Source organism: Podarcis tiliguerta, assembly GCF_965153285.1.
Source record: "Podarcis tiliguerta genome assembly, chromosome: 2".
In the NCBI taxonomy this organism is placed as follows: domain Eukaryota; kingdom Metazoa; phylum Chordata; class Lepidosauria; order Squamata; family Lacertidae; genus Podarcis; species Podarcis tiliguerta.
Window position 1 is genome coordinate 54495957 of NC_139535.1, and position 26710 is coordinate 54522666.

General features: G+C 42.6%; 2 protein-coding genes across 5 annotated transcripts in view; one reads left to right on the forward strand and one right to left on the reverse strand.

The window, feature by feature from the left end:
* The window catches only part of RNF123 (ring finger protein 123), an 87149-nt gene that overhangs the window by 44951 nt on the left and 15488 nt on the right, over positions 1-26710 (forward strand). For all 4 annotated transcript variants that reach the window (XM_083429341.1, XM_083429342.1, XM_083429344.1 and 1 more), the window contains exons 34-35: positions 136-211; positions 2353-2437. In XM_083429341.1, the coding sequence (XP_083285467.1) occupies positions 136-211; positions 2353-2437 (161 nt within the window). The remainder of the gene's footprint in view (positions 1-135; positions 212-2352; positions 2438-26710) is intronic.
* Positions 18204-23519, reverse strand: AMIGO3 (adhesion molecule with Ig like domain 3). The gene has a single exon (XM_083429448.1). It carries the CDS (start codon positions 21294-21296, stop codon positions 19713-19715), a length of 1584 nt encoding a protein of 527 aa, XP_083285574.1. The 5' UTR covers positions 21297-23519; the 3' UTR covers positions 18204-19712.

The window sequence follows — 26710 nt, forward strand, 5'->3', positions numbered from 1 at the left end:
AATTGAGTTGTCCAAACCCTGATGATCAGACTGGAAAGTATCAGGAGTAACATATGTGCATCTCTGCAAGTGTGCAGAGAGAGAATTCCCTCTTCTGCTTTAATCATCCTGCCATCTCTTCTTACTTCCCCACAGCTGCTAAATCAGGTGCTGAATCGTGTGACAGCTGAGCGGAACTTGTTTGACAGAGTGGTCAATCTTCGTCTGCCAGGTGAGCTTCCTTCCCAGCCACCTTGCAGTCAGTCCTGCTTTGGGAGAGGGACCATAGCTCAGTGGTAGAGGATGTGCTTTGCATGCAGAAGGTTCCAGGTTCAGTCCCTGGCAGCTCTAATTCAAAGGAGCTCTAAGGTGATGGCAAAGCTGTCTGAGACCTTGCAGAGCCACTACCACGAAAGAGTAGGCAAAGCTAGGTAAGAAAGACAAAAACTCTGACCTGGTGTGAGGCAGCTTCCCACATTCTTACGTGATCTAAATTCTCCCATCAATCCTGGGAAATATTCCTCTCTCCTTCTACAAACTCACATGAATGTTTCCAATGCTTCTGGACATTCATTGTGTCTGCACAGGGGTTTCACCCACTCCCAGCCCTTTGAACAACAAGATAGAAAATGTCTGTGGGGAGAATTGTGTGCTGACCTTTTATCTCTGATTATGGTGTCAGTGCAACTTCCATTGATGCCACTGCTCCCTCCCATCCGCTCTTCAGATAGGCAGGAGCCCAACAGAGCACACGTGAGAATGAAAGATGGCATCCAATCCCAAAAGGAAGCCCCATGCGGTCTTGGCCTTCGTTGCTTACAGAAATGCATAAAACCTGCAATGATGGGAAATGGGATCTTTTGGCTCTAAACAGTAAGCAGTCATTAAGTGATGGCTGTGTGCCCACCTACTCAGGGTGAAGGAATCCATTCTTGTACAGAGCTTGTTAAATTGCAAAGTAATCTTTAGGGAGGCAAGATGTCCTGCTTCTGCACTAAAAGCTGTCAGAGAGTGATACCGGTGAATGAGCGGGAGCTGCATTTAACTGCAAAATTGCTGACTAGATTCCACTTACGCTATAGCTCCATTATCTTTAGCCCTTCATTTTGGCTGGTTATTCTGGTGTCTTATGATGAGAAAAGGACAGCATGTGTTAGCAGTGTGTACACTCTCTCCTGTCCCCCCCCTCCCCTCCCACAGAGCATGGACCCTTTCCCTTCACACAGCATTATTAAATAACTGCTGTGGCACACACTGCTGCAGATCTATGTCATACTGATCAGGATTAGGAAGTAAACAATATTGCTGAGTCAATGTGCCCTTGTGTTCCTTCTTGGAAACAAGGACTCAACCCTCATTGAAAATTGAGATTGTGAATGGCTTAAAAAGATCCACACACTTCCACACATTTTTACACTTTCCTATTCTTTGATGGATTTATTTATTTGGCATCTGTGTGATGTAAGTAGTGTGATAGAAATAACATTCTGGAATAGGTATGGTCATAAGCATGTGGAGTAAAGGACCATATGAACAGCTGTCATCCTGAAGAAAGTTGTCTCTGAAGTGTGCCCAATTTTAAATTTGGACAAGCTTGTTTTACCTCCCTCTGCTTCCCTTAAATTTTTGAGCATTGCTTTAGTCATACCCCCATTATCCCAGCTCGAGCACCTCTGCCCTGTTGGAACCATGGGGCATAGTGGCATGTGTGACCACCATCAAGTCTTCCACATTTCAAAGCATTGGCTACTGCTCACCTAGAAGCAGGAGAAAATTGGAATCATCACTCAGCACTTCTTCAGACCTGTCTTCAAGTGCCCTTTTCAAGGTTATGTGCTTGAGAAACACTCTGTGTTTGGGTGACTCGGGGGATTGTATGCTGACTGGAAGGTGGAGGAATGCTGGACCACTACTGAAGGGCTTAGCACCATTCCATTTTTTTTGCACAATCCTTTTAAGTGCCCTTCTAATAGGAAACCAGACAGTGGCATTAGCAGAGATGAGCAAGTGCTTTCTCTAGTGTTTGTCACTTACCTCTAAGATTTCCTGTTTGTCAAGGAGGTTCATTCTGTTTTGTCCAAGATTGTCCATACTGGGAGTGGTGGTGGAGGACTCATTTGAGCTTATGGTGCTCTAGCAAAGACCTGATGAAGCTGATGGATGTAGTACTACAAATCTTTAAGTGAATTAATACAAACATTTATCTCCTCCTGGTCTCCTGAAAACTTAGGTTGGTGGTGTTTCTCAGTGCAGTGCTATGCTAATTTGTCCTCTGCTATAGTTAAGAAGATAAAAAGGGGTGCTCAGGGGAAGTCAACAAGCTAACTTTTCATAGAACTGATTGTAATTTGAAATACCTGCTTTCTTCCCTAGGACTGGAGAGCGTAGATCACTATCCAATCCTTGTGGCTGTGACAGGAATTCTGGTCCGGCTGCTTGTTGATACTGACTTCCAAGGGTAAGTGCTGCTTAATTCCACTCCATGGGGGTGAAGATTTCATTGCTTGTGTTCTAGTTTACTGTTCTGAAATGAGCAGCCTGGCAGCATTGTGTATTAGGGTAACGATGCAGTCTTTGTCTTTGCCCCCTGTTTTCATATGCTCAGTCTGGTTGCAGGATATTAAATCCCCAAATAATTTCTGTCCTGTACGTTGGTCTCTGGGTGCTTTGTGCTGCGACTATAGTGTACTTGAGAGCTATTTAAAAGAAAAAAGGGGAGACATCCTGTCAATTTAAACCTTCCATTGAATTATTTAAAGAGGTAGCCAATGTGGTGCCCTCAAGATGTTGTTGGACTACAACTTGCATCATCCCTGGCCCTTGTTGGCTGAGGCTGATGGGAGTTGGAGTCCAACAACATCTAGAGTATTGGCCACTCTCTGGTGTAAATATTCTGGTGTGGGATACTTTGTTTGCTTTTGTTCTCTGCTTGCTTCTGTTCTCTGCTTACACCGCTATGTAGCTCATGCAAGCTATACTATATTCTGTTCCTTGGTTGTTGTATGGTGTGGGTTCATGGCAGATTCTGCTTAGGGGGTGGACCGTTGGACAAGATGATCTTTAGTTCTACTCTATTCTTACAGTAACTTTAAAGGGAGATCTGTCCTATGTCTGTATGTTTCTCTTCATCTTCTAGTAAGAACAAGCTTTGGGATTTAAATCTGGGAATGGTCCTGCCCAAAGGAAAGCAGGCCATTTCTTTTACCTTTATGCATAGGCACCACTCACATCCTGTAGCAAAAGAATACTCTTTCTACATATGCAGTTACCTTCCTAAACTGAGCAATGCTGGCAGCAGATCGTTTAGACAGATAAAACTGTAAAGACATGCTGTGTTTGGTTGTGTTAAACAGTGAATATGTCTAGCTGCAGTAGCGTATGACAGTGGAAAATAAGCCAAGTCCCAAGGGAAGGTGGCTGCTGACATGCCCCTCCAGATCTACTGCAGTGTGGCTGATGGCATTATTGCTTTGCCTTCATTGCCCTTGTTATGGTACTCAGACAGACGTGATGGACAAGTCCCTTCCACAGCTCTCAGGACTTTTAGAGACAGTGGGTTGACACTCACTTGTCATCTGATAATCTCTTCTCCCATCCTGTTGTGTGTTTTGAAAAAACAAAACTAGCCTTTCCATTATAAATTAGGTACTGGTAGTAGCTACTCTTCTGATTTCCAACCTAGAAAAAAATCATGTCTCCTAACAGGCAGGGTACATTAGTTGAATCATGCTAAGACAGGAAGAAGTGGTTTGGCTGGCATAAGGTTTGTTCATATTTCGGCTGATTAAGTTTTGATACAATCATCTGAATGAGGTAAACAACTTCTCAAATGCAGGCAGTCAATAAATACTTTTTGCATTTAATTCCACTCTTTTTGATGTCTACTGTGGATCTTAAAGTAGCATTAAAAACAGCTTTCAGCACTTCCTCTCACCCCTCTGCCTCACTGGGGAAAGGACATGTTTTACTTCCTGACCATTCCAACTGGAGGAGGAAAATGGGACCATCAAGCTCCTGAAAAAGGTCCAGAGGGGTGTTTTAAAAAGAAGGGTGCATTCACTCCCCTGTGAAACACATGCAAATACCCGTGATGATCATGGAGAAATATGTGCATAGCCTCCTTCTAAAATGAGCCTTAATTGCATTCAGGTCTAGGGATAGGCATTTGACAGGTCAAAAAGATTTGGCCCATTTGATCAGTCAAGACTGTATAAGGAAAAAAGATATTCCCAAGTGGGTTGATACTTACGTTAACTGCAAAAACAAGTTAGATAACTGTTAACTGTGAAAGAACGAAATTACCTTTTTAAAAGCATTGCTTTGAATTACAGCTTTTAACATTGTTACATAAGGTTTCTATAAAAGTGAATGATTTACTGAGCAGTTCTCCTCATTGGCTTTTATCCTGGAACAGCAGGGCCAGTCTGCAGTTTCATTTTTTTGTTATAAAGGAAATTAAAGCAAAAATAAAGCAAAGTAACAACTATTTAATAACAAATGGTAGTTTTAAAGGCACATGCTAGATTAGCAGGTTAGTTCTTCAAGCAGCACCAGTATCACGGCTACTTGGAATATTTGACAATCTTTTAGATTCAAAAAATTAAATAGGCAACCAGCCATCCAGTGTGGCAACTCTATTCAGATTGCTTTTATCTTGCCTCATGTTCTAGTTTAATCCTTCTCACTGAAATGCAGTCCATATGAAACTGTTGTGTCACGTTTCAATTTCTAATTTGGCATGTCTTATTTTTTTCAAAATGTTGTCCTTGTTTTGCAGACAGCTGAGCTCCATGTGGCTAGGCATTTTAGTTCTATAAACAGGCTATTTCTGATCCTCTCCACCCCTCACCAAGGCCTTCCAGATAGACACAAATCAGCCTAATTATATCCTCCCTCCTGTGGTCAAAGCCACATAGCCCTAAATATAAATGTGCCAAGCACACCATATTAAATTTTTATTTTTTTTAATCTGGTTGTGGGAAACCCTATAGAGGCCAATCCCATCCCACCCAAATTGGGGTAACAAGCTCCCTCCGTCCCTTACCTTTATATCAGCCACAGCAGCCTCAGCAGGGATTCTGGATCTACCACAGCATCTAGTTTGCCTTCTTGCCAGATTGAACTCCTTTCATCATTGATCCTGTACACTATCTAGCTTCTACACTAGTTCCTTTACAGCCCAGCCGATATGTTGACATCCAGATGCAATCATAACCCTCCCTGTCCCTGTTTCCAAAGCCCATTTGCTTCCTGTTCTGTGGGGCAGACTAGCTGTTTCTTTTCTTTTGCGCATGTTGTCCTCATCTATAGTGCCCTCAATAACTCACTGCTTTTTGAGGAAAGGTCGTATTGCACTTTCATTGATAGGAACAGACTAATGATGATATATTACTATTAAGCATTTTTAACATGGCATATGGGATCTACAGCAAATTCCTGGACAAGTTTCATGTTAACAGGAGTAAATCAACAGCCTGAGGACAGAGTAGGCTGCATTTTCCAAGTGAAAACAGCACATTGCTTAATAACCTCCAACAGATATTTGTTCGTTAATTGTAGTGAAATATGGTCCTTTTCTCAGCAGTGATTGCAGCTCATTATAGAGGCCTCCCTTGGACTATTGTTGTATCATATAACTTCTAAATTGTTTCTGAGGCATGAACAGTGGATGGGAATGGGGCTAATTACCGTCTCTGTGATCTGTAGCTTCTTGATGCTGCCGGCTTTCATTGAAGAGGGATCGGGTTTTGTTCTGTTGGAAGGCTATGGAGGGAGCATGAATCTAGGGTCTTTATCTCTTAACACTGTGACTTGAGCAATAGTATTTTCATAGCTGTAATTGCTATGAAATCATAATGGAGATGTTTTTGCAGAAATGCATGGGTGAATCAAGAGTTTTCAAGGGCCTAGGGCAATTAACAGAGTCTATGACAGGGATGGCTGACCTCCAGCTGCAAATTTTTCAGACCTCCCAAGCCCCCAGCAATTTTAGCAGTGACAGGAAAAAGCAAGAAAAAAGCATGATGCTGGGCTTTAAACCTCTTCTTCCAGTTTAGCAATCTCCTGTTGATGCAAATTATCCCTCCCTCATCTGATTTGCAAAGATCATCTGAAGAGGGGAGACTGTGTGTCCTGTGCATGTGTGCATGGCCAAGGGTGGATGTGGCTCTATGGCCAAAAAACGGGTTCTGTATTCCTGGCCTAGGGAGATATACATAAATAAGATGGTAACAGTGGGGGAAGGACAGGATTTGGAATCCTTGGCAGACCTATGGAACAGCTTGTCAGGTATCTCCTGATCAGGAACTTCCATCACACCAATTGATTACTTACATTACTTTCTCTTCAGTTTACTTGCTGTAGATACCCCAGGTAGAAATCCTCATAGCAGACCTGTACCTGCCATGCACTAATGATGCATTTGGTTAGAAGCCCCATTGATGCTTACCTATAAAATGGCAGCCATTCTTCTGCAATGCCAGGCATAGTGCCAACTAGTTGCTTTTCTATGGAAGGCTGAGCTGCTTTGGTTTTGATGGAAAAGGTCTGGGTGCCTTTAAGAACTCCAGTTGCTGACTTACAGTCAGACCAGAAGGGGGCATTGTGAACATTTAGTTGAAAATGGATATCATTTAGCAGCCCCAGAGTATTAGGTTGAACTACAGCATACATTGTGCTCTTTAACAAACTTGCCCTAAAGATTGTTAAAGGTTCTTCTACACCAGGGTTTACCAAACTTTGGTCCCCAGCTGTTTTTGAACTACAACTCACATCATCCCTAGCTAGCAGAACCAGTGGTTGGGGATGATAGGAATTGTAGTCCAAAAACAGCTGGAAACCCAAGTTTGGGAAACCTTGATCTACACTACAGAATGAAACTGCTTTAAGCCAGTTTAACTGTCATGGTACTGATTTCCTTCCAGTGAAGTCTGATAATTGCCATTTATTTGATAATTATTTTGGAATCTATTCTGGAGGTATGTGTGCCAGAATGAGATGTGGTATTCTGGATGCTCTTGTTTCTATACAAATGTGTTAACCACTTCTAGACATCACTTTTTCAAGATTGGTAGATGGAGAACAAGAAGGCACACTGGGAGAGACCTTAGGCCAGGGGTGTGAGCAATCAGTGGCTCACCAAACTCTTCGGGTGCTTGGGAGGCATTTAATTTATTAGAATGCTTGTTTAACTGGGGCTGGCTGGAAAACTGGGCTGGTGACAATTACTTGCCATCCTTTTCAATGAGCTCAGTTATATTACTATAAATTCCTATGATTTCCAGACCATGACAACTATACTGAAAGGCCTTAATAACATCTAAAGCAGGCATACAGAATTGAGAAGTGGGGATCTCCCATGTAGGGGTTTGCAAAGGGGATCCCCGAGTCTTGGTGTGGCTTATTACACAACCATAACTTGTGGTTGCCACTGATAATTCCATTCAGGGTGGTTCTCCTCACTTGCCACCTTCCTTCAGAAGCCTAGCAAGAAGGGAGAGAAGTTGCTCCAACTTTTGTCCCTTGAGTTGTCCTTGGAAGAAGGAAGGGTACTGCTTCTCTCATGCTGGGCTTTTGCAGGAAGCACCAGTAGCACCTCACTACTGCTACCTCCTGCAAAAACCCAGCAGGAATAGGATTTTTGTTCTGGGCATGTAGTATAGGGTGAGAGGGAATGTCCTCTCATGAGTGGACCTATAGAACCCTGGTTAGAAATACATAATGACCTGGCATTCAAAGAGCTGCTTTAGGCATGCCCTAAGGCCTGAGCCATGCATGCCTAATAGGAGTTTTGATTCCTCCCTAACCTCCACCATAACCCTAACCCTAACCTCCACCTCCACTTCCACTAGGCAATAGACCACAATACAAAGCATAGCCTTTGCTTGGAGAATCAGTTTCTTTTGACCTGCTTGTGCTAACATTGAAGAGAGTCCCATGGGTCCTCATTTGAGCCTTGGATAAGGGCTATGGAAACTGGCACCCTCCACATGCCTCATTCTCTGCATCTTGAGTTGCACTTGACAGATGTTCTGTCCCACTGGCAGATTGTCCTTTCGGAAAAAAAACACACACAGCTAATATGTCAGCATGATAGTCTTAGGCAGGGATGTGAGTGTGCATCCTAGCAATTTGCTGGTTGCCATGGCTGTGATCAGTCACCAGCTATTGAGTTCTTGTCTTAACTGGCCTGTGCTGTTGTCAGCACATACCCCAGTGTGATTACAAAGCTGCAGGAGCAATGTAATGCATCCTGAGATGGGCATCACATGGCTCCCATTTCAGTTCATATATCTAAAGTTGGGGGGAAGTGTTGCTGTTGGACAGATGGCAATAATCATTAGGCTTTCCCAATTTAATTAGGAATGTTCAGCAGTGGGTGGGAATTGTAAATTATACGAGGAGAAGAGCTTCGTTATGGGAAGAAGGTAGGGTGTGAGCTGCTTTCTGCAATTAAAAGGGCAAGGAATCATAGAATTGTAGAGTTGGGAGGGACCTGAAGGCTCACCTCGTCCAACCCCCTGCAATGCAGGAATCTCAGCTAAAGCATCTATGACAGACGGCCATCCAATCTCTGCTTAAAAGCCTCCATTGAAGGAGAGTCCACAGCCTTATGAGGGAGACCATTCCAATGTTGAACATCTCTTACTGCCAGAAAGTTCTTCCTGATGTTTAGTCGAAATCTCCTTTCATGTAACTTGAAGCCATTGGTTCGAGTCCTACATTTCAGAGCAGGAGAAAATAAGCTTGCTCCATCTACCGTGTGACAGCCCCTCCGATATTTGAAGATGGTTATCATATCTCCTCTCAGTGTCCTTTTTCCCCAGACTAAACATTCCCAGCTAAACATAATCCTCCCAAATGAAGCACCTATGATGAGCTCTTATATTTTGAAGAACAAAGGAAAGTAATCTTCGTATTTTGACTTTGTGTGCCATTCATAGTTATTACTCTGAAAACATCTGAAATGTTCTCTGAATAAATATGTATTCATAAGCTGTACCTTTCTGAGAACATCAGACACTTTAGCCTATGGCTAAAAATATGGAGGAAAATGGCTCAACTGCAAAGCTCACATTTGTGCACAGTGTGATTAGTTCTAAACTGGTAATCTGTTTGGCTTTTTCTTCCTAAGTTTGTGCATAGGAGACCCTTTAGCCCTTTTAATATCTGACTATATTATTTATAAAAATATTTGCTTTCTGCTATTCATAAAAAATATCAGTGTTCTGAATCAATGCTTAGACGTTCTCTGCACTGTCACTGGCTTGAGAAGAGGAGTCCAGAAATTCCATTCACTGCATATCTTCAGTGTATATTAACATTTATTGACAAAGAGTACATTTTCCTGGGCCTTTGGCTAATTAAGCAATTTATGGCCTTTTAAACTGTGTGGGGTTATTGTTTTTGTTTGTTGTTATGATATTGTGGTATGTATGTTTGTGTTTTTATATTGTAAACCTCCCTGTGATATTCGGATGAAGGTGTAGAAATAATAATAATAATAATAATAATAATAATTTGGTGTTATGATTATTTGTGGTAATAGATACATACAAGGATTACAGTTTGTGAGAAGCATTGACTCCTCAGTGCCAAAGGCAGCCCCACATATCACAATGACATTAATCCAGTTTGGAGGTGACCAGCAGATGTATCAATGTGGCCTGACTGTCTGTAACCTGGGAAATGCCACAACTGATGAACCAAATTAAACTGCTAAAAGGTGTTCAGGGCCACATTTGCCCTTATTGGCAATGTTGGATCAAGGAAAACCCCTAAGCTATATACTTGCTTCTTTAGAGGGAGTGTAACCTCACCTGGAACAGGTAATACACCAAATTTCCTGGACCCAGGGACTGTCAATCCATAGTTCTGCCATCTGGTCAAGATTCGGCTTCAGTTTATAGGCCCCCATCCAAGCCATTACTAGGTGCAGACACCAGTTCTGCATCTCTACAGCCTTGAGAGTAGTTCTTGAACTGAGTGCTCAGGGTTAATTGGTTCTAAAAGGGTGCTCTAGAATTACTGGATAGTGAGGTCTACTCAGGGGGCAGGATGGGGCAGGGTTTCATTTAGTACATAAATGTCAAATGAAGAGCTTGTTTTAACTTGCTTAACATGCTGGGTTGGGGGAGTGAAGCTTATAGAACTTTGAGAAATGGGAAATTCCAGTTTCAGGGGAAATCAGGAAAAGCAGAACACATCAATGTAAATGTTGGTAGTCGGGGACCTTCAGCCTCTTTCTACTCTTATAATTAGGCTTTTAAAGCTAGTCAGCTTCCAGCATTGTAGCATATAGTCTCTGTGCATGGGCTGTTCCTCCTGATAAGAACGAGGGTGCCCTTTTTGTCCTGGAGTGATCCTGTGATCAGAGAAGCTTAGTTTCTCTCCTGGGGCTGGGGATTAACAAATGTTTGCAAAAACCTTTGAAGATTCAAAGTGTTCAGAACACTAATTAATTACAATCTCATTTCATTAATCTGGCATTTGGTAGTTCTCCTTTGCCTCACACCTGGTGAAATTAATCACTCCCTTTGTAGACATGTCAGATGCACAATTCAGTCAAAGAGCAACTTGGTAGAGCAGGACTGATCCGTTATATGGATTTGTCTGTCTGGGCGACTAAGTGCTGTTAATGTGGGTCAGCCATCACTTAACTCTGGTGATGGCTAATCAATAGATGGCTAATCAATAGATTAGCCATCACGTGATGGCTAATCAATAGAGTATCACTAACAGGGGTCTATACAGTAGCAGATGACATGGTGGTGCTCACATAACCTTGTTTGTGTCACTGTTCCTTACTAAGAGGTAGAGGGAAAGGAGAAGGCAATGGCGAGGTTGGCACGGTTCAAACTCAGAGTTATCTGGTGCTCCTGCCTGGTGCATTTGCACCATACCTCACTGTCACCTCACCCCTCCATCTCCCAGTAAGCAGCCGTGACACAGCCAAATGGAGGTCAGGTAAGTGCTGCTACCCCACGGTCCACTACTGGGTCTGTATGAGGAGCCGCAGTGTAAATTGCCCTGTACTGCTAAAATGACATACCAGCCACTGATTATAAATGGGGTTTGGTGCAGCCAGATGCCTTTTGCTTATAAGGTATTAACAGAAGAGCTGGTTCAGAACCTGCCTTTTCTAACTGTACATCCTGGGCATGAGAGAGACTGGCTATCTGACTGGAGTGCAGATTGTGCTGCCATGCTGCCATTCAGCTGGCAGGTTTTGTCTTTCCCCCATAAGTTTGACAGAAATTCAGGAATTGCAAGAGTGACTCTTGGCCAAAGGCATAGGGTGGTATTCAAAGTAGTGCTGAAGTGATTGCTCCATTAGTGCAAGCATTTCAGCTTCCCTGATATAACGGATCTCCCCCTCTTCTCCTTCTGTGCCCTGTTCTGGGGGTCTCCCAACTGCCCTGCCAAGCCAATTTATGGGGGGCATGGGTGGAGGAGAGTGGGGGCAGTCCCCATTGCTCTAGCAGGACTCATTGTGCTAGCACCTGCAACTAGAGCAACTAGTTGTTTAATATTGTGTTTTAATTGTTGTAACATTTATTACTATTATTATTAATATTATTACTATTACTACTATTATTTGGTTGTTTCTGGTCCATGATGTCACTGTCCAATTTCCATAGTCTGATTCATGTCCTTGGCTGAAGTAGAGTTATTTCCTCTTCTGTTGTGGCTTACTAAATATGGAGCATTAGTAGGAAATGGAACCATCAGCTCTCATTCTTTAGGAATAATCTCTCTACAAAACAACCACTTTTGTGCTGAGTAGAGGTGGGGGCCGGGGCAGAATGACTCAACAACTTCTGGCTTTCTCTTGGTAAAACGTAAGTGTTTTATGCTGGCCCATTAGCTTGATGTATAGGCAGTTTAGAAACACCAAACTTGGCAGCAGTGTGAGTTCTCGATTGCTGTTGTGTTTGCTAAGAGACGGCGTAGTCCATTCCCAAGGGGCATTCATTAAGCTTTCAAAGTCCTGCTTGTAAGAGAAGCTGGATTTTTACTAAGGCAACCCCAATTTTTAATGATGGATTTCTGTGTTTTTAAGCCTCTTGAACTCTGAAAAATTGTCTCTTAAGTGCAGCTGCTGTTAACGAGGCTACCTAGGTGGTTGTAGCAAAACAGCTGATTTTATTGATGCAAAAGGTTTCTTTCAATCTGCCAAGCTTGGCTATTTCACTCCATGTTATGTGTTTTTCTTCGGATGCCCTTATATTGCTTTCTTCTGCTCCTTGCTGGCTTCCCCCTGGCTTAATTTTGGCCACTGTAAGAACAGCAGCCTAAAGGGAAAATTTAAACTAAACTGTGGAGAGCTTGGTGGCAGACATTTGTGTACTGTGCTGTTTTATCCAAAGGGCTCAGAGCAGGTGATGGTATGTGCTTAATTTTGTACTGTCACAGGGTGAGTTCACACATTCAGCACTGTGGTTAATGATAAGACAAAGGTGCCCTCCTGTGGTGAAAGAAGGGTATAAACCAGGGGTTTCAGGAACTAAAAAAATTGATTTTACCACATGGGGGCGCTTTTATACACACCTTAAGAAGAATGGTGCGCAATGATTATGTAAGTTAATTTTGGACTATTAGGGATGGTAAAAGGTAAAGGACCCCTGGACGGTTAAGTCCAGTGAAAGGCAACTATGGGGTGCGTCACTCATCTCGCTTCAGGTCGAGATGGCTGATGTTTGTCCACAGACAGCTTTCCGGGTCATGCGGCCAACATGACTAAACTGCTTCTGGCACAACGGGACATTATGACGAGTGCCACCTAGGTACTCATTGTTGTAAATGTCCGCTACTGCTCTCCATGGAGCAAATGAGGCAGCATTGGGGCTCTTCTTTTAAAATGTGAGGTTAGCTTAACATCTGTTCCAGAAAAAAAGGAAAGCATTGTTAAAGACAGAGTAATCAAGAATATACCAGAAGTAAGTCTTGCTGAAGCAGAACCGGTGTGGTTTCTGCAAGTGTAAGTTTTCTCTCATTTGCCTGTTAGAGTTTTTTGAGAGTATCAACAAGCACTTAGATAGAAGTGATCCATTTGACATTATGTATTTGGGCTTTCAAAATGCTTTTGACAAAGTATCTCACTAAAGACTTCTGAGTAAGCTTAGAAGTCATGGAATAAGAGGAGAGGTTCTTTTGTGGATGAGGTTAAGAAAAAGGAAGCAGAGAGTAGGAATAAATGTAAAGTTCTACCAATGGAAGGTAGTAGAAAGTAGAGTCCCCCCAAAAATGGTTTTGGGATGTGCTAGTTTAACTTGTTCATGGATGATCTAGAGCAGGGTTTCCCAAACTTGGATCTCCAGCTGTTTTTGGACTACATTTCCCATCATCCCTGACCACTGGTCCTGCTAGCTAGGGATGATGGGAGTTGTAGTCCAGCAACAGCTGGAGACACAAGTTTGGGAAACCGTGATCTAGAGTTGGGGTTGAATAGTGACGTAGTCAAGTTTGCTGATACCACATTTTTCAGGGTGGTTAAAACCAAATGGGATTGTGAGAAGCTCCAGAAAGATCCATCTAAACTGGGTAGTAAAATGGCAGTGAAGTGAATGGGCAGTAAAATGGCAGCGGTAGTGGTAGTCACTAGTGGACTGACCAGGAGTAAGACCTGGGCTCATAGCGGTTAACTCTGATGAAGACAGCATGGTAGCAGTCATTAGCAAAGGGATTGAAAATAAAACTGCCAATATCATAATACCATTATCCAGATCTGCGATGTGATTACACTTAAAATACTGTGTATAGTTCTGGTTGCCTCACCTCAAAAGGATACTGTAGAGCTGAAAAAGTTCAGAAAAGGGCAAGCAAAATGACCAAGAGGGTGGAATAGCTCCTGTGTGAGGAAAGGTCACAACATTTGGGGCATTTTAGTTTAGACAGGAGACAAGTAAGAGGTGACCTGATAGAGGTGTTATAAAATTATGCATTGTTTGGAGAAAGTGAAGAGAGAGAGGGTTTTGTCCCTCATAATACTATCCCTCCAATTCAGGCCATCCAATGAAGCTAAATTTTGGAAGAGTCAGGATAGACAAAAGAAAGCGCTTATTCACTTCTCACACAGTGCCGAGTTGCACACAATAGCTAGTGATTGCTATCAAGAGTAAGGAGAGGATGTTGGACTAGATAGGCCTAGCCTGATCCAGCAGGGATGTCCATATGTTGATGTTCTTAGTAGGTCAAAGCTGGGAAGGTTTAGCAACACCCTTTTCTGGTCAGAAGGCATCAAAGGCATTGAGATTGGGTGTCTTTAGGCAATGCACAGATGGTGGAATGCACTCATAGATGCACTTATGCTTTCATTTGCCTTTTTAGATTGAAAACAAACCTCATTGCTGGGTGTCTTAAATTGAAGATTAATTCAGATGGGAATGAAGCATGTGCTTTCAGAAACTTTGGGTTGCTTTTAATGATGAGGGAAACTGCTCTGGAAAGCGAAAAATAACCAGTCATTAACAAAACCAGAAACTTTTGCCTCCAAACCACGCTTTGCTGGGGCAAGGGGTTACATGCCCTTACTAAGGCTCATTCAGATGGTGCCAAACTGGGTTCTAGCATGATCTCTGAACTTTGCCTCTGAGTAATTGGCCATCTTCTTAGCTATAAGATTGTTTTCCCATTGAAGAAATGTGTAGAAGCGAGCATGTGGATAGTATTTCATGCTCTCTCATGCTTTTTTAATGGGTGTAGAGTGGGCACAGTCACTTAGAATGGAACTGTTCTTCTACTTCCCAGTTGGTATGTAGCTCGAAGGCCACTTTGTGGAGAAACAGGGGTTTTGACTTGTTTGCAGATGTCCGGTTCTTCCTAGTGGACATAAGATAGTCTGTCCTACCTTCTTCATTCTGTAGGAATGTGAGAAGCTGCCTTATGCCGCTTCAGAATATTCCATGTAGCTGTGTGCACCAGGGCTATAGAACGTCCGATTCAGAGGCCAAATAATGACCCTCCAGACCTCTCTAATGAGGCTTTGAGACCCTACCCAGCACATACCCCTTCCACAGGTCACACATCACATCAGCCCTGCTCCACACCCTCCTCACATGCTTTTGCTTGTTCCTGAACTGACGTAGTGCCTTTTGGATGCCTGGATGGAGAGATGTGTTCATGGGAGTGTGTAAAGAAACTTCTAACCGTCTGGAGCCTACTGTACAAAGGTAGGGCTCATGCCTGTTGCTCATCCCCATTTTTGCCTTTGGCACACCCACCAGTGGCATTAGGCACCCATAAGGTTGTCCATGACGGATTGTGGTCCTTGGGCTCAGAAAAGGTCATGACCCCTGGTCTACACAGGGGTCATGTATGCATCTCTCCATCAAGGCATGCAGGAGTCTTTCCCGGCCCTCACTGGAAATGCCAGGGGTTGAACTTGAGCCCTTTGGCATGCATAACATGTGTTCCACCTCTGAGCTGAGTGAGGCCCTTCACTTGTTGCTCTCTGTCTAAATTAGGGGATTGGATAATACAGGAACACCATGGGATGTCTATATCTCTACCACGTCCTTTTACTCATCTTCTCTATGCTTAGTTGTGTGTTCAGTTATTATATTGCATTGTGGTGAAGATCTTTGGGGTCAGGCACAATCTGGGCTTGGGAGAAAGGTGTACTTATACTGTATATTATATAGTGCCTTCAAATACAATCCAAGGCAGCTTTGAACCATTCAAATCTCATCACAACCAGTGGACGTTCAAAAACTAGAAGCTAGATCTACAGCTGCTATGAATTAAAACACACAATAAGTCTGGCAGAATAGAATCTTAACGGTTCGTGCAAAAGACATCAAAGAAGGAGCCAGTCTAACTTCCTTAGGAATGAGTTCAACAATGGGAAAAGACACGGTCATGTGCCTCTACCAATCATCTCTCTTGCTGACGGAATGTGAGCAGGGCCTGAGAACACTGGCCATAATTCACAGGCAGATTTTAATGCAGGATGATGTTGTGATTGAAGGAGAATTCTGTCCATAGTTAGGAGAAGGGGCAGTCCCAGAGAGCAGACTGATTTTTTTGTAAAGTGCTGGTAACTGGAAATTCATGACTGTACTCTTTAAGAGATTCTGAAATTTAACTGATCCCCTGGTCTACTGTAGAGCAGTGAGGAATACTGTAGAATGACATGAAAATTATTGAAGAATTTTATGCACTTTATTGTAGTATCTGCACAGTTTATTTCCTTTAACTAGAAGTAATGATAGCTAGCTAGCTAGCTAGCTAGATATAGACAGACAGGCAGAATAACTAATTTCCATTTTATTGCATGTATCACGATGACTTCCCCCCTCTTTCTTTCTTTGCTAAGGAGCACTTCAGTGGACAAAAACTGTAGCCTTTTTTATTCTCAATTTGAGAATATCTATGAGAGCAGCCATGGGAGTAAGTAATATGAGCACCACTCCTCCTCTGCCTTTTTCTCTTGTGGGATTAGCTTCTCAGTAGCTAAGGCTGCAATCCTATGTAGACTTACCTGGGAGTAAGTAGTACTGAACTCAAGGGGGCTTACTTGAATAGACACATACTAGGTTGCACCTTAAGATTTCTGCCCTGAAGCTCAGTATGTCTGTTGGGATTTGTTAGTCAGAAGCAGCAAATGCATTCCTACATCCTTTCCTGCTGGATAAAAGATAAATTGTAAAAATTGTTGTTGTTCCCATTTCATCCCAAGGTTTGGGTTATGTAGCAGTAATTTTATGATATATGAACAGATTAGAACAAATAAAAACTCTCAACCACACATTTCTTAGCCTCCAAAATTGGATAAATAGGATTTTTAAAAAATGCTGCTGCTTTGATCTCTTGTTACTTATTTTTGTATCTTAACTACTTCAATGCCTATCCATTTACAAATTGATTTTTAAATATGGATTTTTTTAAAGGAGTTAAATGGTGTTTGACATGTGCACATATGGAAAGAAGCAAATGTTGCTTAATTCAGTTTTGATTTGTGTCAAGTGACTTACTAGCTTTTTCTTGGCAAAGAGCTGGGGAGTAGGGTTGTGATACAGAACGCTGCTGTCTCTGACAGTTGCTTGGTGTGCTACTCTTCCCAGGCTCAGGTTGACTCTGTCCACAGACAGCATAGTAGGAGCATCTCAAAAGCATAGAACATCTCAAGTTCTGGAAATCATGGTTTGACACCCCCCTGCTTTCCCCATATTCTGCTTTGACCCTGGTGTGCAGAACCACAGCATAAAAATATGGCCAAACTAAAGATCCACATCTCTCTACGTTTTGAATATCAGGAATCCAGATTCAGGATTGTCAGTGGCTATGTATGCTTCGCAAGATGCAAGCAAGAAATGTTAATAGAATAAACAATCTTGGTTATTTTTCTTAGCTTCTGGTTTAGAAACACCCCGACCCAGATGATCTTGGAAGATATTAATATCTTCCCTGGATTTTTCTAGCCTCACGTCAACAACATTTGTGGCTGTCCAGAATACAAGTTTGTGAGAACCTCTGGCAGTGCATAGTTTGCTCTGTAATGTTCATGTTGGTGTGTGCCAACTTATCTAGCCCAGTTTTCTGTTCCGTCTTCAAGCTGTACTTTGGGCTGCAGTATAGCTAGCCTGTAATGAAATAATGTAGTATAGTAACTACTAGCCATGGGGAGAAGGGATTAAGGCCAATGTAGTTTGATAATATGGCTCCTGGAAGAGTATCTTTGCAAGGTAAAACAGTGTCTGAATGTGTGCAAAGTAAGCAAGCCAAAGTATTAGAAGGGAGAAACCACTCTATTCTATCTACTTTTGCTCCAAAGAGATGGCCCATTTGTGAGGGGATCCTTGTTTCTTTTGCACCAAGCCTTGCAGAAATTAGTTTTAATGGAATTTCATATGTTTTCTTCCTTCCTCAGTCTTGACCCCCCCCCACACACATACAGGTAAATATTTGTTTGTATATAATGTATCAAGTTCTTGCCCACAGACTTAGAATTTTTTTCTAGTAGTCTTTGTGTTGCATTTCTTTCTTTGCACCTTCCAGCCTCATCTACTGTGCCAAAATTAAACTGTGTTGTCATTTGGTTTTAATATCAGAGACATCTGTAATATTTAGAGTGCCTGGGTTTAGACTGGTATTTGAGCTCCTTTTGTGTTAAAGAACTAGAACTTTGTATATGGAGCTTTACCTGGCCACAGACAAGGGAGAAGAAGTCTGCACTGTCTCACACTGTTGCAGGGCAAAGACAATTTCAGATGCAAACAACAACATTTTAAAATAAAAGGGCATTTTTATTTAAATATAACCCGAGAGGAAATCTACCCCCAGGTTACAATTATTATCATTACATGGATTAAAGTACTACCAAAATAGCTAGATGCTTCGTTCTCCCAAGCACATCTGCCCTTCTCAAGGAGAAAAAAGGCAGGGAGATGGTTCATTTAAGCGCAGAGCGGAGCGGAGCGGAGCTGGCTTGTTGTAATTACACTAGGTGCATGAATAATCTAATGCATTCCTGAATTTGATTATTTACAGCAGCTTTTTTGGGGCAGGGGTGGGTGGGGAGAAACAAAGTTAACTTTTAATGGCTATATTAAGTTATATAAAAAGGCACACTAACCAAAGCAGTGTTCTTGTCTATCTAATCCAGTTATCTGAATTGGCCAGCCATAGGTTATTTGTACATTTAAAAAACATGACACAACATCAGCACTGTGTCTAGAATAGCATCCTTTTTAACCCTGTCTGGGATCAAACTCCCCTCTGCTGTGATGACAGCAAAATAAATAATTTGCCCTTCTCAAGTCTAACCCAAGGATAATTTTCTGGCACCGATTTTTGCTTTCTGTCACAGTGATCCAAAAGCACAGAATGCCCGAGCTATTAGAATTTTATTGTAGAGACGAAGAATTCAATCTGGGGAAAAGGTTCCTCATTAAAAGCAAACCCAGAACAAGGTGCTTTTAAGGGGCAGGCAGTGTGTCTAGTAATACCAAGCAGTTTTGTTAAGCTGATTCAAGCAGAAGACTGACTCTTACAGTTTCTGACACTTACGTGGCTGACTGCACATATCCAAAAGGGCGAGGTGGTCATCTGGAGCAGGGCTTGTGACCTCTGTAAAGGGAGCAATTGCTTCAGTTTTTAGCCATGCTATAACTTGGTCCAAGAAGCATAGAAGTAAGTTGGAAAGTATGGGCTCGGGAACCTACTTTCCAAATTAATATTAGAAGCAGTAGCTGACTAAAGCAGTTAAAAAATAAGAAATGGCCCCCTTTTTGGTCCAGCAAGGGCACTCTTTCTTCTCCAGAAATAAAAACAGGCTTTCTTATATAGCAAATGTTTATTCTCTGAAAGTCAAAGCCATTACACAATCTTGTATTCCACAGCAGTTTTCTAAAGGGGGATGGTACTCTCTGCTACAAGTTACTGTCTCTACTACTGAGCAGGCTGTAGTCATCTGGGATGTGTAAAGAGCATTCAATTCTTTTTTGTCAAAAGATGGTTTCTTCTGTTGTGCATAATAAATGGATTCTGGGACAGTCAGACTAGAATTGTTAGAAGAAAAGGCCTCCATAATTTCTAGGGGAGATGAAGGAAATTAAGAATAAACCACAGTAGTCCATCCAAGGGAGATGAAGAGAATTCCTCTGTGCTTGTCAGTGAGGAGATGCTTTGTAAATATATATTGTCTTCCCTCTCCCTCCCACAGTGGATATGGGGTTTGACCCCACTCCTTCCCCACTCTCCACCTTGGCTGCATCCTTCCTGTGGATTGCTTCCTATCCATCTGCCGGTGTCTGTTCTCGTTCCTCAAAGGACATGATGAGAGGATCTGAAAAAACTGAGCTGATTGATTCACTGTCCAGCTTGAGCTGTAAGAGTCTGGGGCTTTTAGCTTCTGGAAAGTCCTCGCTGACGGCCAACCTGACCTTGCCATTCTGGGCTTCCTTGATGGGCTCTAGGAAAACAACGTGCTTGTTTGCGCTGATCTTGCGATTTGGCCCATCTGTGGCTGGCGGGGTGGTACTAAGGATGGATGATTGGGCGCTGCAGTCTGGAGGGGGGCTTGCGGGCTTCTTGAAGCACTTGGAGCAGCGACATGGTGTGAGGTACAAGTACAAAAGGACAAGTACCAGAGTTACAACACACCCTAAGAGGGTTGTGAGGCCGGTATTGAAAGACTCTGGTGGTTTGGGGTATTGAAATGTGATGTTGACTTCAAACGTCTGGTTGATCTGTTGGAGCTCGTTGATGGCTATGCACACATAAACACCGGAATGGGTACGGTTACCCTTTCTGATCAATAGGCTTCCATTTCTGAAAGGTTGATGCTCCTGATTACTGTGCTCAGGGTACATGAATAATTCATGTCTAGGAGAGATCCATCTGTAGTTTGTGGCATTGTCATTATGGAGGCTCGTGTTGCAGTCTATTACCAAGGATTCTCCCACTTGGCAGAGGATTTGGGGAATGTCAAATTGGTTCCAGGAGCAATCTCCAATATACTTGTTGTAATTGAAGGTGTTGACTAAGGAACGTGGCACATTAGGGAAAGCTTTGCAGGTGTGCTCCTCTACAAAATCCTCCGCAGAACTGAAACCGCGGTGCTTCCATTCCTGGAGCATCAGATGAAGAGAGCAGTCACATATCACAGGGTTGTTGTGAAGGTACAAGCCATTTTTTATGTACCCAGGCAAAGTTGCTATTACTTGAACAGGAATGCTGCTTAGGTTGTTAGCAGACAGATCCAGGGTTCTCAGGTATGGGTGTTCAAGTCTTTGAATGGACTCAAATGGAAATTTTGTTAGCCTGTTCCAACTCAGGTAGACTTTTTGCAATCTGATTAACTTGACAAAAGCATTTTGATCGACTTGTACAATCTTGTTGTTGTATAGCAAGAGCTCCTCCAACTTCACAAGGCCATCAAAGTAATACTTCTCCACAGTGCTCAGGTAGTTGGAAGACATGTCCAGGTGTACAATGTAAGTGGCATTGTGGAACACTTGCCGAGTGATATTGTGGATCTTGTTGTGGCTGATCCTGAGGGTCTGGAGACGTGGTAAGGCAGCCAGCCAGTAGTCATTAAGCTGAGTAATGTTATTGTAGCTGAGGTCCAAGGTAGTGGTTGTGGGAAGCAGGGTGCTGGGGACCTGTTCAAGATCCTTCTTGGCACAACTCATGAGATCAGCAGTACAAATGCATACTTCAGGACATCTTCTGAGAGTGCAGTTGTTTAAGGTGCTGACTTGAATGCACAGGACAAAGAAAACTGACAGCTTTCCAAGCAGTTTCCAAATAAATAAAGCCAAGGTCAGTACATTCATCATGCAACAGTGGAGCTCACCCTGGTTTGTCACTAGCATGGAAATAAGTTCTCAAATTCAAATTCACACTGAGTATAATCCTCTTGCAAGACACTGATGTGTGAAAGGGCAACAGTAGAATGAATCGGTAAAATCAGATGGTGCCTAGAGACTCTGAATTATGCTCCTTAAAATATTGGGTTGTCTCACTCAGAATAAACAGGCATTTAAGAAATACGCTGTAATCAAAGGCCAGCATGTAACTGCTGTTCTGCATGCCTCTCTTGGTAGTTGTAGAAACTGGCAGGCGTCTGTGTGCAGGTATTGCCTCAAATAATTTCAAAAACAAGGTATGTCTATATAGATCATCTTGAGCTCTGATTCAAAAGCCTTGAGCATGTTTACAGGATTTGCCTCTAAAGTGTCACTCTCCAAATAACCCAACCTTGCATCTATTTGAGGCTGCTCCTTCAGTAACATTGGTCCAGGGAGAAGCTGGATCCATTTTTTTTTGCTTTGCCAAGTCAAATGTCCTTAGATCCCAAAGTTTCCATTAGTGGATCCTTATCTTGAGGCTAAGCAACTCCAGTACAGATTCATCATAAAAGGGCCAATACGAGCCCATTTCTTCACCTCTGTAATCTCATATAGAAACGCCAAAGAAAGCAGCTCTTACCCGGATATCTTCCTTTCTGGGTTATATTGAGCAGCATCACTCTTTCCTGCCGGTTGTTTCATCTTTCAGCCGACAGCACTGTATGCAAACACTTTCACCCTCTTCTGCTCCTATTTACAAGCTGCCTGTGAACACTGAAGGGTAAGCTTTGTGGACCAAGAAGAAATCCTATTGGCTTGTGTAAGAGGGAGTGGTGATAAGAAGAGAGGGGAAGGGGAGGACAGTAGTGAAGGGTTTTTTTTTCTGAATGGCATGTAGTTTCTTTGTTGTGCCATGTGGGGGCAGAAAAATCCTGCACAGCTATCCTTGGACTGGGCATCAGAGTGGCACATGAGAGCTGCAGCAATTTGTGCCAGCAGCACTATTACAAGGGGAGATAAAGAAGCAGGCTTAGTAAAAGGAGGGGGTGGGTCTTGCGAAAAGACAGCTCCTCTGCTGTTTACAGTTTCTCAGTGCATCTATGCAAGTCTTTGCAATTTTGTAATCTTTGGATCTTGGTTGAATTTTTTAATTTTTTAGGGGTAGGAGTGGAAGAATAGATCACACCGTAGCACCAAAGGACCACAACCAAGATTGTGACCCTATTGTTCTGGATAGTTTGCCCCCAAGAGTTAGTCATTTTTGTCTGTCTAGAACTTCACACATTATATTTGTGATACATGTGATCGTAGTTTCTTTGTGACCTTCATGACAACTTCTGTGATTAGGCCTCTTCACTAAAAATATAGTTTTAAAAAAACCTTATGTCAGCATCACAGACTTTCAGTGTATGCACACCTGAAAGCTTGTATTTTAATACCCAAAGCACAGCATAATGTATAAATACACATTCATACTAGAATGTAGATTTTGGCTGAAACTTAGGAGAACCTTCTGAATGGTAATAGCCATTCAGCAATGGAACAGACTAACAAAGGTGGAGGTAACTAAGCAGAGACTGCATAGTTATCTGCCAGAGATGCAGATATTGTATTGACCAGTGGGGTGCCCTTCCAACCAGCAACAGCTGCCAGGGCTGTGAAAGCAGCTTCCTAGTAGCAGCATTGCTGCTGCTTCCCACAATAGGGCAGGGCAGGGCAGTGGCAAGCTTGGGACTCTCTGTCCTAGACAGCAGCAGTGCTGCCTCCATTAGGAGGTTATGTCCACCCTGCCAGCCACTTCAGCTTCCAACTCCTTGATTCTGTGAAAGCAAATTGAGCTTGAGGCTTCTGTTTTCATTGCGACTGGTGTGTTTGAGTCTTTCAGCCTTTTGAAGTTAACAAGTGACTCCCCTGGCACAGTTCTGAAATTTTCCTCACTGTGGTCCTCCCCAGGATATGATGTCCTTAGGGAAGGCTTATGGCTGGAGGCAGTGACATCCTTTCTGTTGCTATGCCAGATTATCACCTCGCTCTGTTTCTCCAACCTTCATCCTTTATTGTTACCTTGGCTTTAGTGAATTCGTACAAGCAGCGTACAACCTCATTATCCTTGCAGTATGCTTCTGTAGTGGTATACAACCACACTTTCTGTCACTGCCAAATCCCTGATAGCAGTAGAGTGTTCGGCTTTGAATTCGATCAGTGCTATCTTTACACTTTGGGGTGAAGTCATGCATTATAATTTGCTTGGCTGTACTAGATCAAACAGACCTGTTCCATGCCATCACAGGTCCTTTTGGTTATCCAGCTTTTCAGTTTATCTCATTTTTCAGTTTTTCTGCATAAGGAAACTGATCATAGAATCATAGAGTTGGAAGGGACCCCTGAGGAAGGATGATCTAGTCCACCCCCCTGCAATGCAGGACTATGCAACTATACTGTAGGGGAATCAAACCTGCAACCTTGGTGTTATCAACACCATGCTCTAACCAACTTAGCTATACAGCAAATCATGTCCTTGAGCAGATGTGCAGAACCTTTGGTCCTCCAGATGTTGCTGAACTACAACTCGCATCATCCCTGGCCATGCTTGTTGAGGACGATGGGAATTGTAGTTCAGCAACATCTGGAGGGCCAAAGATTCCTCACACCTAGGTTTACCATATTTCAAAAAGCGAAAATCCGGGCACAAAAGTTGAGCAACATTAAAAATGCCAGCATTAAAAAAAAGTTGACTCTCCATTCAGATTTTGCCCCTTCTCTCCAATTTCATTTTCTGTGTGTGCTGATGCAATTATTATTGGCTGCTTATTGTGTGGATGATCTTGCTAAGGTGTTAGCTGTAGTGTTGTTCCTGTGGAGGAAGCAAATATGTGTGTGAGAGAGAGGGAGGGAAGAAGAGGGAGAATGAGAGAATTCTCAAGGGCAGATGCATAGATTTCAGAAGCCAGATCAAACTCCCTACAACCACTGTCTTTTTTTAGTCTGTGCTGTATGTCAGTATCTACATAATTGGTGAGGCACAGGGTATTGATTTTCCTCCCTTCATCCCTATTTACATATTTGACATTTGTTGAGGCTTTTATAGTTTTGGTATTGATTTACTTGACCATCTTGGATTTTCATCACTTCATGGTCACCTGTGGCCGAACCAATAGTGTGACCTCAACTTGCATCCTTTGAACTGGAGGCTGCATTGGTGCCATCAGCCATCAGGTGAGACTGTTGGGCTGGAGAGAGGTCCAACTGCAATAAGTGATCTCTGATCAAAGCAGAGGCAGAGGTGACTGAGATTTGTCCAGTAATTCCAACTCTGTAGAAACACAGTTTGCTCTCCTCAATGGACAGAGGGCAAGAGAGCGACTGCATGCCATTGACTTACCCTTTGCCCCTGAACAGATGCTCAGAGTTGACCAGGCATGTCTGTAGAGTAATTTCTGGGGCAGAGAGAGCAGCAGCTGGAGGGCAATTTCCTGGGAGATCCAGGCTGCTTTATTTGAGGAAAGTGAAAATCAAAGCAGAATAATTGGTTTCCATTAGTACAGCAAATGACTAATTTGGCTGCAGCAGCTGCAGGACGTAGTGGGTGCTTAACCCTCTATTTTACAAGTTGGAAGGGAAATGTTTTGGGGAAAATATTTGCCAGATGCTTCCCTATGTAAAGTTGCTTGCATGTTTTTGTGCAGCTGCTTTTAAATGTGCAATCAGAGATCCCCACTGCATATCTTAAGTGACCCCTTATTGCTGAGTGGCCCTGTCTCCCCTCCTCCTAGCTTATTCCTCTGTCTCTTCCAGAGGTGAAATACTCCTGAATCAGAGTGGCCGTGTGTTCTGCTTACAGAGGACAGCCTCTATTTGAAGTCATCCTTCATTTAAAGGGCTCTCAATTCAGAGTCCAATTGAAAGATAAAGAACCATGACAGAGGAGAGCAGGAGAGGCCTTGATGTTGCCCACCAGCAGTTAGCACCTGGACAGCAGACTGAGCAGGCACACAAGTCACCTTCTCCTCTCCATTATGGTGAGAATAGGGGTATTATACTGGCATCCCCCAACTTAGGTGTGTTCTACTTGTGTGTGACTGTGTATATGTGCAGCACAAGTCATTCAGTTCATACCCAGAAGTAGCAGGATTTTGAAAGATTTTGAAACAATCTTTTGAAACCTGCCTCTTGTAATGCAAGATTGGCTTTCTTTTGGTGAAGCTGGGACCATGTTTTTTTTAAAAAATACTATATTTTCAAATATAGGGATGCACTAATACGTACTCATTTCTCTGTAGCAATAGTACAATTAAGATGTATCCCACATTTAAACTGATGGAAAAAAACATACCTTCCTCCCCCCCCCCAACAGAAAACTAACAAAAATTTATGTGTGTGAGCCAAAAAATGAAAGATGTAGCATCTAATTCATGTGAAGTAAGAACCCTGAGGAAACAGTGCATTCATTCACAACCACTACATATGCTAAAGGGACCATCTTTTAAAGGTCTAAATAGTTCTAAATGCATGTGGTTGGGAACCAACACACTCTGCTTTTAAGTGATATGCATCAATTTTAAGTGATCTGCATAAAGCTGGTGTGGCAAGTGCATGGTAAATTGACTGCATCCAAGCAAGTGCCCTAAACTTATTCCGAATTGCCAAATGAGTTGAATGCTTCTAATGCAAAGATGTTGGGTTAATCAAAGACCTTTAAGTGCACTACTGTAGCTTGTATATAGGGTTGCCATTTAATGGCCAGTGTTTTTCCACTCTCAGCAAGATTCAGTAGCGACTGCTGCATTTTTATAAGATAAGTTCAGGGTGTGAGAGATAATTGCCTTTTCATTGTTAAAAAAGGAGATATTTTCTTGGTAACTTTCCATGGTGACATTACTGTTGGCTGTTAGACATGCCTTGAGCTGTGCTCCTGACAAATTACTGAATGACAGTGTTTCTCAGGGCTCCGATTTAGGCCTGATGTAGTCTGCATTTGAAATCTGTAAGTACTATGTTACTTTTGTTTTGCAACCCAAAATGTAATGACCTTGAGCTTTCTTGCTCATCGTTGCCGTTGGAACAATAGGACTGTACTGACACATCTCTTAAAGGTGACAAGTTTTCTTGAAGGTCAAGGTCTGAAAAGGGAAAGGAAGTGAACTTTGCAGCCAAGAGAGATGGCTTCTTAGGAGTTAATGGCTTCTTAGTCATTTCTGCAATCCCATCCAATAGAAATTAGGCTGGCACTCTGACACTTCTACAAGACTCCCTTTTCCCTCTTAACTTCAGAAATGTGCCTAATCCCACTGATCTTATGACTCAAGCAGTAATATTAAGGCAGTGAACTCTTATTCCAGAAGTGAGGAATCTTTTTCAGCCTGAGGGCCACATTCCTTTCTCGAAAACCTTCTGAAGGCCACATGCCAGCGATGGGTAGGGACGGGGCAAAAATGGAC

Bases quoted from the DNA above. Each gene is read 5' to 3' on its own strand.
- AMIGO3 (XM_083429448.1), bottom strand. From the start codon at position 21,296: ATGCTAGTGACAAACCAGGGTGAGCTCCACTGTTGCATGATGAATGTA.